Source organism: Sinohyriopsis cumingii, chromosome 9 (assembly GCF_028554795.1).
Source record: "Sinohyriopsis cumingii isolate HCF-2022 chromosome 9, ASM2855479v2, whole genome shotgun sequence".
Lineage (NCBI taxonomy): Eukaryota > Metazoa > Mollusca > Bivalvia > Unionida > Unionidae > Sinohyriopsis > Sinohyriopsis cumingii.
In genome coordinates this window covers 86808428-86824045 of record NC_142969.1, presented here as the reverse complement: position 1 = coordinate 86824045, position 15618 = coordinate 86808428, and the positions used below count along the sequence as shown (strand labels likewise).

General features: G+C 32.8%; 1 protein-coding gene across 2 annotated transcripts; it reads right to left on the bottom strand.

Annotated features, from left to right (window-relative positions):
• Nucleotides 1-1567: 1567 nt before the first annotated feature.
• LOC149792177 (uncharacterized) lies at nucleotides 1568-13839 on the bottom strand. 2 transcript variants are annotated; one of them, XM_089969364.1, is made up of 8 exons: nucleotides 13735-13839; nucleotides 11213-11404; nucleotides 9011-9139; nucleotides 8093-8281; nucleotides 6645-6740; nucleotides 4924-4986; nucleotides 2679-2775; nucleotides 1568-2294 (listed from the first exon to the last, which is right to left on the bottom strand). In XM_089969364.1, the coding sequence occupies exons 1-8, from the start codon at nucleotides 13793-13795 to the stop codon at nucleotides 1727-1729; spliced, it is 1395 nt and encodes a 464-aa protein (XP_089825490.1). In that variant the 5' UTR covers nucleotides 13796-13839; the 3' UTR covers nucleotides 1568-1726. The 2 variants fall into 2 exon arrangements, with proteins under 2 accessions (XP_089825490.1, XP_089825491.1); XM_089969365.1 differs by lacking the exon at nucleotides 8093-8281.
• Nucleotides 13840-15618: the final 1779 nt, after the last annotated feature.

Below are 15618 nucleotides of genomic sequence, written 5' to 3'. Positions count from 1 at the left end.
GTGTTTTCTCAGATTGTTCCTAAACCAGGTGTAGTGGAAGCCATGTAATAAAATAATATACCTTGATGATCTTGTTATAAACATCCTAACCTCTGTAATCATGTAAGTAATTTGAAAGCGCAAATATATTAAAAAGGTTTTATGTTTGTTTGAAATTAGACAATTTCAAGACTTCCTTCAGATGTATAAATGTTAAATGCATTGGACAAAGTCTGCATGATATGAAGTCTCATAATACAACTACTAAAATCATCAGTGATGCTGTCGTCGTTTAACTTATAAAGCAGGTGTCTGCTTTGAGACAAAAAAATTATATCTCAGTTGTAACGATAATATTAAGATAAAGGGCTTATAATTTTAGCTTTCATACGAATATACATACAATATACAGCAGAGACAAGGTTTAAAACTCCAAATCATACTGGAAAGATACATCCATCCGTACCTTTTCCAATGAATCAAATCAAGAAGGAAGTTAATTAACTTTGCAGAGTTAGTAATCCATTTTTATTCTAGGTCTCTCTATCATGAATTTTACTATTGTAAATGTAAATACATTAGGCGACTGATTTTGCAGGTGGACGAGTAAATTAGCAATTGATATTTGTGTTGTTGTATCTGACCCACAGTTTTACTCTGTTCCGTGTGTTTTGTTTGCTTCCTGTAAGCCGCATCGTGTAATGTGGAAACTATATTTCAATATTCTCTCTCTCTCTCTCTCGTTATAGTGACACATACGCATGAATATCATGGAGTGAGAGAGAAAAAAAACCTCGAGCAGGATTACAGCCTTGAACGTTCACCAAAAGATAGAGGAACCTGAGTGGTCAAAATGGTCTGTGTATACTTTTCATGGCATCGTTCTATAGTATCGCACTATATCATTGATATAAAGTTGCAATAGCCTGTCGAGGGGGGGGGGGGATGCGGGAAATATGATTTGCGGCATACACCTTCTACAGTTTATTTTTTCGCTTTGTTTTGTTGTGTTTTTTTTATTTGGTGGGGGAATCGATATCGTTTTGTTGGTTGATTAGTCAACTGGTCAGATTTATCTGAATAAGATCCACATCACTCTGTCTCTGTCTATCCGCCTGAATAAATTACGATGAACTGCCAAATTACTCTAGCATCTGATAATTGGCCATAACAATAATCCGATATTCAATCACAACAACAATCTCTCTCTCTCTCTCTCTCTCTCTCTCTCTCTCTCTTCTCCGGACCATCCAATAGTTGCATAACACAATTTTGTTGCGAGCACAAGGAGCAGGGATATGAAACATTCACTCCATACCTAAATGACAGGGTCCCGTAGTTAATATTCCGTTGCAAAAGCAAATATGTACATTTGTATGTGGTATTATATACAGTTTATCAGTATAATGTATATTTGTTTCATTTTCATCTCAGTCGTTACATAGATATATTCGTTAGGACGAAACTTGCCAAGCCTTCTTTTGTTTTAATTAAATTTGTATACTTCTTGTGATGTACCAAAGATTTCGTATATATATATATATATATATATATATATATATATAGTATGGGGTGATAACTATGAGCATTCACGATTTAAAATTTAAATTAGAGATACATTTTGTTAAAATTTCACATTCTTGCATTTATGTACCATTTGACCTGGTATTTTATTAAACCGCATCGTTCTTTAAAAATAAAATGTACATGCTGGATTTTTTATGTGATGGGAACTAAAGGAAAATTCTCACACATGATAAGAAGTTGTGTCCTTTTCACTTGCTATGACGTTGGTAGTGTTATAATCTACAAAGAGTCTGTGGTTAGCTTTGTCGTATTCTCCGTCATGTTTATCCACACGTATATTACATTCACCAGTTGTGCCACAAGCAATGCTGCCTTGAATTACGCTTCCGTGTCTGAGATTGAAGTTAGCTTTATCATAAACATGTATGGGTACATTTCCACTTCCAGTTTTCTTTTCAATTTCTAAATGATCGTAACTATCGTCATCAAGATGAATGCTGTCATACCTATTTGGGGTTATGTTTTTCTTTTCAATTTGTCTATAATTATTATCATCAACTTTGAAGCCCGTAGGAAAATTAATTGAATTATTAGTCTTTGATATGTCTTCCAAGAGATCACCATTCAATCCTTCAGGATTACTTGTGTCAGAAACATTTCTTGCCTTAGCAGGTCCATGTTGTAATACGACCATACCGGGATCATCTATAGAATGCCATGTATTCTGTGTTTTTGTCAGTCTCAACGTTTTGGGGTTCATCTCTTTTGCTGCGTTTATACTCGCATTTCTAAAGAAATCAATATAATTAAGTAAATGTGTTTCGAACTTGTACAGAACTGAATCGTATAAGAAATGATATAGCTTTAAAGTAATTTACTTTCTTGAAGTAATTTTATCATAACGGATATATTGGTATGTTGCACGTTAAGTTTTAATCTAGTAATCTCTAATTGGATAAATCTTCTCAATTTTATATTGTGGTGATGAGAATAAATGTGCTCAGAAACGTTGTCTACAAAAATTTGCATACTTCGTCTTCATGTGCATAGATTATATATATATATATATATATATATATATATATATATATATATATATATATATATATTAATAATAACATGATGGTTTTACATTGATATAAATTGTATTATTCGCTGGGGTATATACTCACCCCTGTGTCAGTCTCTTCCTCAAAAGCATTGCAAGAAGAACAATGAGAAATATAAACACAATGCCTCCAAGAACAGCACCAATAATTACGCTAGTGTCTGAAAAAGACGCAATATTGTACATATTCCATATTGTATTCGGATTCATCGATGCTGAAACGAAATGTAAACATCTATCCACATGGTCAAAATTCCCAGTAATAATGAAGACAATATTAAAAAAAGATGTCTGATTTTCGTTCAGGACTACCATGTTCGGTCTCATGGCAGTTTCACAAATAGCATCGATATATATTTTGTCTATTCAAACAATGAAGAACTTATGTTGTAGAAAAATATTTGCAACAGCCAATAAAAATCATGTAAATGTTACAGATCAGTTTAAAATAAAAGTAAGATTTACACAAGCAGACATTATTTTGAAAAAGAGTCGTGCAAATATTATTGATTGGTACATATGAAGACATTTAATTAATTTTGTAACAGATTTGACAGCATTTGGACCAGTACTTTTTGTAAATTAATTTTTAGCATGAATAATTTTACAAAGTACACATTACGTTATAATGTAGCATGTATACTGATTTAATATTGTACATTAGACTTTTATGTCAATTCTCCATTGGAATATAACTCAGGATGAGTTTGAGAATTAGATAATGGACCAAATCAGTCTCTCTCTTATATATATATATATATATATATATATATATATATATATATATATATATAAATGAAACAGACCGTATTATTTAACATAAAATGGTAAACACGTATATACGCGAATATGATTATTATTTTAAGCCATTTTCCTGATTTTAAATTAACAATATGCAGTGTCTCGATCTCAAGCGATTATAAATTACTAGATGCGTTTTCTAACAAGATCAACATTCTTGAACGACAGTTAACTTAACGTGATCATTAGAAGACATTTATAAAATGTACATCAGAATTAAAGTATTTGCTTTTGTTGTTGAGGTTATTACGCGGTTATTATGTCTTTTATTTTTCGATCAGCTTTGTGTATATTGCAAATTTATGTATTAGTTTACATACAAGGTCAAGTTTGAAACTACAGAAATATTTAGCTTTGTTTGAATTTTTTTCATATGTCTTGTGTAGCCTACTTACTGCACCTATCATAACCTGCATTAGCAATTTTATTTTATTTATGATCAACCCGATGGCTAAACAACACTATATAATGCATTGCCATTAATACAATAAAGTTTCGTTGATTTGTGACCCTAAGAAGAAACCAAGAAGTTCTGATTTGCTTGAGGTGTTACTTTCAGCTACCCTTGAATCTCCATGTATGGTTATGCATTTTTGAGCATTATAGAAAATAAATCATCTACTTCCATCCTTACCTTTACGTTAATGAATATGAGTATTTTAAGTTATTAAGTTGTTTCATAATTTTATGTGGATTAATTCAATTAACAAAATTAAAAAGAAACTATATATTACTGTTCGTGATTTGCGAGGTATCATATTGGTGTATGATTTGCCAAGTTTAGAGGAATTGCAATTACGTAGACAAAATGCTAACTATTTACTTAAGATGCATCGTGATAACATATCACTAACTGTCGCTGGCTTGACGTACGCAATTTGGAACTACATATTGCATAATTAATAGTTTATGGACAGGTGATCAATGCACATCAATTAATTCGGAAAATACACGTTAAATCGAAACATCTACTGACATTTTAGATAGTAAAATAATCATCATCGTACGTCTTTCAATGGTTTGGACAATAGTCAGATGCTATCTGATGAGGGTTTAATTTAAAACATTTTCAGCGATTTCTTTTTCGTTGAAGTCATACATGTGATATGTAATGTCAACGTGTAATAAGACCAATAACTGATTATCAGACATTGGTTGGTACTAGGCTAGCATAACAAAACTAATGGAACCTATCAGGTATTCTAATTTTTCTGATAATTCAGTGACCACGAATGAGCTGAAGAAATATCTTAATGACATTATTAAAAACTAGGAATAGTTCTACCTCAAAAAGTACCTAAACATATAACTTTGACAGACGGATTTGATTGCCCAACAAATGCTGTCTTTTGGATGCACATACGTTGAATGCTGTTATAACGAAAATAGTCTTCTACACATAAACTAAGCACTAATATCGTTTCAAAAGGACTTCTGCATACAAGAAAACTTGAAATGTGTGCGTGGCGATGAGACTGTGTGGAGTGGGATGAACGCTTAAACTTTACCAGACCAATATAACGTTTCGTCCTGGAAGGAAATTGAGCCTATATCCTTTTCCATCGGCGTATCTGTCGATAAAGAAGAAAAGTTTCCGACACTAAATCCATAAGAAAGGCTGTATGTTGTGTGGCTTCCGTTGCTAGGTGTCCTTGTTATTACGCTGTGTGTGGATGTAATTTGTGTTATCCAATATGATTCTGTGGAGGATGAATATAATTCACCATTGAAATGTGTGCTAGTTCTATTGTCGTTTTGCAGAGAATTTGTACCTGAAATAGCCTCCTCTGATGAAAATGAAACTTAATATATACTAGAAATGCATATTTGCATAACGACTACATCGAATCTTTGCGACGAGTTGGCTGATAAAAAATGTTTATATGAACCACAGGTCGATATACTCAACAACTAATGCAATTCACCATTAACACACATCAGTTAAACCATGTATGTATGTATGTATGTATGTATGTGTGTATATATATGTATGTATGTATGTATGTATGTATGTATGTATACAAACACGAGTATATTCAGTACTCAAAAATCCGAAAGCCCGACGTACTGGGCCCATCTAATTTTAGATAGTGCCCGTCCTGTATTCTAGGTAAGGTGCCTCAGGAAACCTTACCCCGTTGATGAAATGTGTACATGTATTACACAATGTTGACATACCTGACACGTCGCAATCTAATGCAAAGGGGCTCGTGTTGTTGTTTACAATTTAATTCACAGTAATGTGCATGCATAAAGCATATTATTTATAATATATGTATGACTGACATTAAATTGTAATCAATGATACAAGCGCATGTGATCTAAAATTAGCTCACCACTGTGACTATGCGAAATTGAGATCTCATTTTAATCAAGCTGAACCCTACCCCCATACCTGCTGACACGGCCGTGTTTAGAGAAAACACAATTTTGTCATCTTAATAAAATTAATAACACCACTTTCAGTATATTTTCATTACATGTAGTATGTATAAACTGTAAATTACTGTAATAACTGGAGCCGATGTAGAACTATCTCTTGAGTAGTTTAAATAGTGGCAACTGAAGGTAAAGAGATGAGGTATTAACCATCATTTCACAAATTACATAATTAGTTGACAAAAGCTAGTGAGGTATATTTGAAGGCTGCAGTGAGTGAGCCCGTTGTGCTGATTCGCATGTGTGTGTGTGTGTGTGTGTTTTGGGAATTGATTTATTCCTGGAACAACAAGTTCATGGTGGTATAGTATTCCGTGCAAAATAAAAACTACTATCCTGCAAGGTATCCTACACACAAACAACGGAAGCCTCTACTAATACGTCAGCTTTGTTCCTTTCTGATAGTTGTATCGTGATGTGTAAAACTGTTTGAAAAGCACATTAAAGTTCGAAAACCTACGTGCTTTTTCTGCTCTCAGATCGGGAGAAACCAAACCATATCCATTAATTTTGTTTTGTAAATAACGGTGAGTATATTGAAATTTTACCTGTTTTTCAGTTTGAAAAATTGGCAAGAAAACCACAAAGTGCTCATTTTATGAGTTTGAACTGTCGTAATCACTAAGATTATCATTAAAGAAAACTCTTGCCCGAACCAAGCTTGGAACAGCGTTACAGAGCACTCCTACGGACTATTACTTAACTAGATATAACACCATGTCGATATAATGAAGAGGAGATGTGACAGATTTCCAGTACAAAGGTTCATACATTGGAAGTATAACCTTACCTGTTATGCACAGCGGTCGTATCATTCTCGAGCAATTCCCAAACGATACAATATGATTTTGAAGGAAACCACAAGCACCTTGGCTGTTTGTTGGCTCTAAAATAACAATAAGGATTCGTTAATTGTTGGATTTGTGACATTTAAGATTCGTTAGATCAACAAAACGGAATCAATTGAAAATTATACAAATGATCTGGTGTTTAACGCGCATGTGCACGTTGTACCTTTGAATGACACACCTTTGACTAGAACTATTTGTGTTTATACTGACGTAAGTGTCTTGATATTCTAAGACGCACTGAGAAAACCTCCAGAAAATCTGAGCATTTGCTCAATGCCATTTGCATGTAGGACTAAGCTATTTGAAAAGCCGCTTCGATACATCCATATACTAAATAAATCACTTTTATGTCTAAATAAAAATATATCCGTCTGTCATATAAATCTCATGTTGCCTACATAAAATATTATCAATATACCAAATAAAACTAATACTGTCTACATAAAAGCTTATCAATATGTCATTTACATCTCTTACTGTCTACAAAATATATATATAAATATGCCACATAAAACTCGTATTATCTAGCTATTCACAACACTGCACACATTATTACTAGCATATATATATTATTCTCACACGTTTACATGAGGAATGTTGTAGCAAACGGTGTACGGTGTACGAAACCATGTAGATATTAGTATGTATTCAACAACAAACTATAATGCTTGAGTCAGCTGTCTGCGTGCCATATTGATTTGCATAAAATATTGACACAGTAATGAAAACGTCAGTGATAGTCATTATCAAAAGAATGGAAACAGGTAAACAATCTCGAGCCCCCCCCCCCACCCCCCGAAAAAGCATGCACAACAACAAAAGGACAGAAAGTTGGTAAGCGTCTGCTAAGCCTCAGACTCCTACCCTCTCAAGAACCTGCAGCGAGAAAGACATCAGACAAACGATGAGGGTAATTATGTGTGTAGGTATCATCCCACACTCCCGAAAAAATCCAACAAACAAACCAATAAAAAACAAGAAACCAGCTTTGTTAAGTAGAATGTACGATATGATGACATAAGTTCAGCACGTTCGATGTACATTAGAGAAAAGAAGGTCATACATGTCTGTATGAGAAGATTCATTAATTAGTAAGGCACATAATACTGGTATTTTGGTTTTGTTTGAAATTGTCTTCCGATGGAAAATATGTAAGCAAAAAATCAAAAGGTCAAAATGAATTTAAATTAGTTTTGATGTAAGATTCGTCTGTCAGACGAGATAATAAGTTGCCATTTCTAAGAATGTATAGTGTAGAAACAAATATATGTTAGGTATCTATATCTGGACAAAATATACAATTAATTATACAAATGAATAAATTTAGTCACCGTTGAACGTATTTTCTATACGTATTCAAACAGTATAATGCAAAAACAATACATACGCGTATTACTTTGAAACGCTACTTCTATGACACGACCTGTCCAATGAAAGCCAGGTTCACATTGTCCCTGTTCAAACAATTGTCTTGTATTAGTAATAATCGTAGCCAGCTTCAAGCTTCTGCCTTGACACAGATCACTTGCTGCTACCCATGTGAGGTCTCTTCCCAGTATCCACTGACGGTCTGGTGCTAAAGAACACAATGATAACTGTATGTATGTATGTATGTATGCGTGTGTGTGTGTGTGTGTGTGTGTGTGTAGCCATCACATACAAATGTCAAGCTGTTACATTTCGCTTGTCAGATCTACAGAAGATGGTAATTTGTGTTCATGCCGCTTATAAGTGCAATATGTTATTGTCATACAGATGTCAATTAATCGGTGATATGTAATTATACATACGTGAAGTTTGTACAATTTGGGTATTTCGGTCAATTGTTTGTTTTCATTTATATCAATCTTATATTCCTATATAGTATACGTTATTGGTCCAAATATTAGGATCAAGTTTTGAAATGATGCAATATACCTCTGCACAGTTTCGCTTTGACTAGTCGAATATTCCCTTATGCAGATGTATAAGCCAACAAATGGGCGGAGATATCTAATGTTTTTAGAAGGAACAATTAATCAACTGCAGGCTGTTTATGAATTTCCTTAGGAAATCAAAGAGGCGGATAATACAGTCCGTCAACACCAATATTGATTTTAGCGTAACTTAAAGCCACGTGGCGAAATAATACAAGTTATTGAGTGCCTATAACATTACAGGTTTGGTGAAATCTGCTATCTTGTTGTATCCTGGCATTATATATTCTTACTTGTATTCATGCAGATAAACGCATTTACTTTGTGCATAGTGTATATCATTGACCTTACCTTATCGTGTCAAAAGAGGTTGAAAAGAATGTTCTTACCAGGGTACGATTCGCAAATTATGCTGTATGTTTCATTACATGCTTTGTGCCAGTAATGCCCTGTACAATCTTGTCCGATTTCAAAGGCAATGCATCTGTCTCTGGCATCCGGTTCTATCATTCTGAAACCTATGAAATAGATTGTTGCGTCTCGATGATTTTTTAAAAAAAAATGTTACAGGAAAATTGAAATCAACATCCTTAGTAAAGGTTAACGAATAATCATTTCTCCAATACATAATGCAAAGATGTAAAGGAGCTTATAGTGTTGTGAATGAAAACCCTAGTACTCCTAAATGTTCTACCAAATGTCCAGTAGTACTGAGTATTCTAAATGAAATCCATAACTGAATGTGCTAAAGTACCAATATCATTGAAGTGTCAAAATGATTCGATCCATAATGTTTTTGAAAGAACTGACAATAACAAACTATAGTGATTTAGTCCAAATATCAAAGTGAACCTTGCAATGAATGATAATTTTTTTTATAAAATACTTCATGCCATATGATATCTGAACACAACTGAACGTGATTTCACATGACTGATGCTAAATTATGAATAAATAATTGTGTCGCTTGGAAACCTTATATGAAACACTCAGACACAGTAAGAAACTAGATTTTGAGTCGTTTCCCCATCACATTCGTAAACACGTTCTTTTTTGAGAGCCTTCTACGGTCTAATAGCCATGCTAGGATGTTTACAAATAATACCTGAAACTTCAACCCAAAATCATGAACAAAGGTTCGCTATGTAATAAATTCTTTACAAATGACTATTATAGTCAACATTCATGGACAAAAGTTAAACAAAAGAACTCCATGTTCATACACATATGCAAACAAAGATAAAAATATCTCTCCATCCAAATAACATTGCAAACATGCATATCGATAGACGGGATGATTTTTATGCTTAATATTGTTTTCGAAAATTTCCCATTCAAACAACATTAAAGCTACTTTAAAAATGGATTATATTAAGACTCTCAATGTAGACTGCAAATTTTATATACTACTACTACTACTACTACTACTAATAATAATAATAATAATAGTAATAATAATAATAAACAGAATAATAAACAGAATAATAATAATAATAACGTAGCAGTAGTACAAATTATGCTGCTTTATTGGCAGAAAGATTTCATGCAATGAGAGATATAAATTAAATTATCCTTTGCACGGGTTTCTTTTTGGTAATTCACCAATAAACTCAAGCTTTTTAAATTGTAAGTTTCATCTTTTATGTATTATCAGACACATATTTCATTCCTGCTTTCCTATATACCACAAATTAATTTCGATTCCCAAGATCAATACAGACAATCGATCCACATTTATCTATCCTTTTGAAAACATATCAAGCAGTTTCTAAAAAATTACATATATTCTACAGGACAAAATACATTACCTCTTAACGGCAGTGATGTTTTCCTCTAGCATATCAGGTGCTATATATGCTGTATCTACCAAATATATCTTGTCGAATGCTCGTTAATTTCAAGCTAGAATGGTGTAAAATTTGTTCTTGACTTCAATGCTGTTGAATGTGCGAGTCATTGAGATGGAGCGATTTTTATATGAATAATTATAATGGTGATATAATAAACATTTCAATATGTTTAGTGTATAGTTAAGATTTAAACTGGAAAAAATAGATCACAATATTTAACAATTTTAAATATACGAAACATCTCGAATCAATAATTGTATTCATGGCTTTAGTAATTATTTGACTGCACTTGAAATTTGGTTTGATGAAATGACTATATGTATAGTGTATTTGTCATTTGTACTAATCTGTCAATCTAAGCACTGTTCCATCATTACCCATGACACTATGCACTATAATTAGTCGATGATCTTTTGCTAAACTATATGAGTCAGAGTATCGTAGTCACAAACACTAAAAGGTATAATGTAGTAGTGATTAATTAAAAAAAAATATTGTATTGTCTCTCTCTCACCTGTCAGTTCTGCATATATGTCTTTCTGTCTGTCTGTTTCTGTCTCTTTCTCGGACATGTCAGTCCTGTACAATAGTTCCAAATTATACGATCTGTTTGTTATACTAAGCAAATAATATACTATATAATCACACTTCCTTCTCTTCACGTGTATTCCTTAAGAGTTATAAGCGTTTTCTTACTATGGCTTTTGAATTTTTTTATTTACATAGTACCAGCATGCTTACTAGTCTCAGGATCGCTGACAAAGGTATAAGTTGCAGCTACCCATGAATCCCCATCTAACGTCCGATTTTCAAAAAGCTGCAAATCAAATGATCCTTTGTCAGGCTTGTAAAGTGTTCCATTTGCCTGTTTGCATTCTACCTCCGCGTCAGACCATATCACATGAGACTGAGCTTGAAAAACTCTTCCTGAAACTATATAACAAACATGTTATTTAATGCACCAAAATAATCGTTTTCGCTAGCCAAACTTCAAACATGTTAACCAAATCTACACTTTGGCGGACTGGTTATATATTTCAGTGCTTAAGGGTTTGTGAATTTCATTGGATGCGACGGCAAGTCACCATAGCCAATCAAAATAAAGTTGTTTAATTTTGAACATAGTTCCTACATGATCTACAAGTAGATCAAGCAACACGAATTGACTCATACATAAGAAATTTTCCATTGCATATCCGCTTGTGAACAAAACGCACCCTTTCCCTCAAATACAAAAGTAATAGCTTCTATCTGGTAGATAGACATACATTCCATGTTAAATGTACAAAGTATCCTTTTGAAGTCAATTGCTAGAACCGTTTTCGGCCTATATACAATGTACCGCTGTAAGACGTTGTGGGTTTGTTAGCTTTATGTGCTAAAGGAGGAAAGTCATGAAATCCAATAGATGTCACTATGACCAAGCACGGACATATCTGATCGATCCGCCAAGGTGTAGACAGAGTTAACATATCGGAACCTTGGCTAGCAAAGATTCAAAAGAAGATGGACTGTGTATTATAAGCTAAAGTAAGTCGCTAACGCATCAGCGCGGAGGGGTGAGACTTTCAACGTAAAATTAGAAAATGATTCTTTTAAAGTCTGCAGTTCATTCGAAACATTCATAAGAAATACTGATGTATGATATATCTGCAAAACGTTTATAAAACGTTCATGGCAGCAAAATTAAATAGTTTACCGTTGGGTATTCTTCATCTTCGTTCGCTTCTGGTTTTTAAGGTTACTTTATCCTCATATCAAGCATCAGGTCAATAATTACATGCATTTTCATTTAAACATTACTCTTGTTTTTTCGATCTGTTTTTCCTCAGAATTGACCAACGTCTTGTGTGTTGATGTTTTCCACTGAGTATTTTTTTTTTATCTGTCCCATTTGTTTAGTTTGCTTTCAGTTCCTGTTTGTATTTCAGTTGGAGGTACGTAATGCTATTTCATTTTATATAGTCTGTAAAACGATAAAGTGGAATCATACCGCCATTTAATCCTTTAAAATTTTAATGATGATGACTTCCTAAATAGAATAACACGACATCGCTTATCCTCGATCCTTTTTAAATGCACACTACTGACGTATTTGATACACATTTTAACACGTTCCCATTTTTATATTTGTTTTTTATTTTTTCAGCTGTCACATTTGATAATCCTTTGCTTTCCTGACTGTTTACAATCGATGTAGTAAACAAGGTTGCTGTGGAAAAATTAGTAAATCGTGTGATAATTACGAGTTCCTTTATTCGTATTGACATACATTTTTTCGATCACAACACTCTCGTTATAAAGTTGTTACGCAGTAGTTGAATAAAGTGGCTGGTAATTGTCAACAACCATGTAACCAATATATCCGGTCAGGTCAGAAAAAGGAAGCTGTATCAAGATGCTAATGGTAAAGACGCTTTTATGTCACTTCTTGATAAGCTAATACCGTGTCATTAGTCACTTGCAACACACAAATATAAGCGGACTAATATGTCTTATAGTACTGATTCAAATGAATACTTTTCTGACTGACAGATTTATGATTGACTATATATATATAGTTAGTTGTTATTTATCATATCTAAATAAATTGCTTGGATTTTCAAGGATACGTTTAAGTCAACTTTCTCTCTTTAAAATTTCAAATTTATAACACTTGCATTATTCATTTTTTTAACAATTGTTTGCCTATAAGAGAAATAATAATAATAATAATAATAGATCGAAGTTTATTCTTAACGGAACATTTGCCGCCTTTTTTTAAAACGTGCGATCTTAGAGAAGAAAAAGACACAACACAGTTCGGTTCTATTGGTTTTAGAAGAAAAAAATAATTTATAACCATTACATCTTTTAACTTCAATAAATGTTGAGTGATTGGATCTCTAAAATTGCCAATGTCACGTATATAAATGAACAAATTCAATTCCACCTCATGGCGAGATGTGGCCATTTTCAGAACTTAAAGGCACTGAATAAAAAATAAAACAACAAAACAACCCACTGTCTTTTCACGTGTAAAGTTAAAAATCGCGTACCTTAATCGTGTCTGGACAAAGCTTGTATGATATTGTTTACGGAAATGTACACACTTTCAAAAACCACGAAAGTCAGGATACAAATCTCTTTCAACCGAATGAAATTTTCAAAAATCACACAAGCTTGGTAACCAAACCTTTTCAACCGAAAGAAACCAGATATGAATGTTGCCTCGTGTCGTTGGAAAACTATTTAAAAATGTAATATCCACCGAGTCTACTTACCATGATTTAAAGGGAAAAAGTGCACAATTCCCAAACAGACTGGTAGCATCCACACATTCATACTTCTCCAGTGACAATGAGCATTCAGGAAATAAATCCGTTCTGCATAGCTAATCACGTTGTTTCGCTATGAGCCAGTCAGGTAATATATGATTTACTATGAGTCATTTTCTGATGTTGACAAATTAAGTGGGGTTTATAAACATTTTAAGTAAATGCGTGTGTGTGTGTGTGTGTGTGTTTATGTGTGTGCCAATTAGTATACAATTTCCATTTGTTCTAGACAGCGCAACATACAGTGTGTCAGAGAGAGAGAGAGAGAGAGAGAGAGAGTGGGGGTGTGTGTGTGGTGATATATACAGTGAAATAGTTGAACTAAGGCAAAATTTGCAAATTTATAAACATTTGTTCTCCAGTTTTGTTTTTGATTTTAATGCTTTAGTAAAGTAAAATTCTGCACACCGATTATTATCATTCTAATAAAACTGTTAAGCATTTATTAATAAATTGTGTCAACATGTTTCATGCCCATATAGCCGTGATACTACTATGTAATGACGCGGTCCAGGTATGTTCTCCTAATTGGGATACTACGGCTTCTTGATGCTATAAATAATACGATGAACATTATTTGTGTGTTAATTCATCACAGCATAAAGCTGACAAGACGAGTACAGAGGGAAAGTCCCCGAAAACACCAGTCCAGGATCATAGTGTCTAATTAATGTCAGACAAAGTGGATGAATCACAAGCTTTGTCATTGATCAGTAATAATTCACCATGTCGAAGATACGCCAGTCATGAAAAAATGATATTGGTCATCTGTACAAAGATATATAAAAAATCATGTATGCGTACGTATATATTTGCAGGTTATTTATTTGCCATATACAGCCTGAAGGAACCAGGGTTTGAAATGTTGTAAAATGTCATTTCATATAAAATCACTAATATGTTCATATTATGACAAGATACTCCTATTGTGTGAGGTTCCAATTTGTTATAGTGGTATATATCCGTGTTTATTAGTAATAGTCACTGAAATTAATTAAAATTTAGTTCTTGAAGATCACAATCTTTTTCATTTTTCCTTCAACTGTTGTCAATACAAAACAACTTAAAGTTAATAATAATAAAATAAAACTATTTGAAATGTATTATTATATAGGTTTGAATCATGGTATTTAACGAATTTAATGTATAACATCCCCAAAAACTTAACTCGATATTTTATCATGAATATGAATATTCTATTAATAATTTAATATATATATATATATATATATATATATATATATATATATATATATATATATATATATATATATATATATATATATCGGATTTACAAAGGAACATATTTGTTTTCTAAATTCGTCTCGATATTAATATCGTGTATTCTCTCTAATATCTGAAGTTATATTGATATTCAGGTAGAGAATATACATATTAAACTGTTGCTTGCTTTTCCTCGCTTTTCTCTGGAATCTAAATTGAGAAATTTGAAAATAATGTGTTTTGAATAAGGACTAAAATAACACAGATTTTTATTAGCCCTCGACATATACTGCTAAGGCTAGATATTTATATCATCAAGACAGTGGTTTTGTTCTTTAAATTACAATTCTAAGTTCTCAAAATATTCTTGTTACTAAAATCTTTCTTTCATTATCAACCAATCCTGGCTAGCGAAACACATATATATACTCTGTTACCTCGACCATATCTTGCCTGGTTCATATTTGTCTATATCATTATTACCTGAGTCCTAAATAGATTTGCGCACCCACATGTCCCTCGAGAATGATGTTGTAATTCACACTTGTGAAGTGGGTCTACAAATAATGATTTATTTTTTCCAATTTAAACGAATCCTTTCAATAA

What these genes read in the sequence shown, in the direction of transcription:
- LOC149792177 (XM_089969364.1), bottom strand. Translation starts at nt 13,795, where the DNA reads ATGAATGTGTGGATGCTACCAGTCTGTTTGGGAATTGTGCACTTTTTC. An exon ending in TGTCAGCGATCCTGAGACTA is followed by an intron (nt 9,140 to 11,212) that starts GTAAGCATGCTG and finishes TCTATTTCATAG; the next exon opens with GTTTCAGAATGATAGAACCG. An exon ending in AGGAAGAGACTGACACAGGG is followed by an intron (nt 2,295 to 2,678) that starts GTGAGTATATAC and finishes TGATTTCTTTAG; the next exon opens with AAATGCGAGTATAAACGCAG.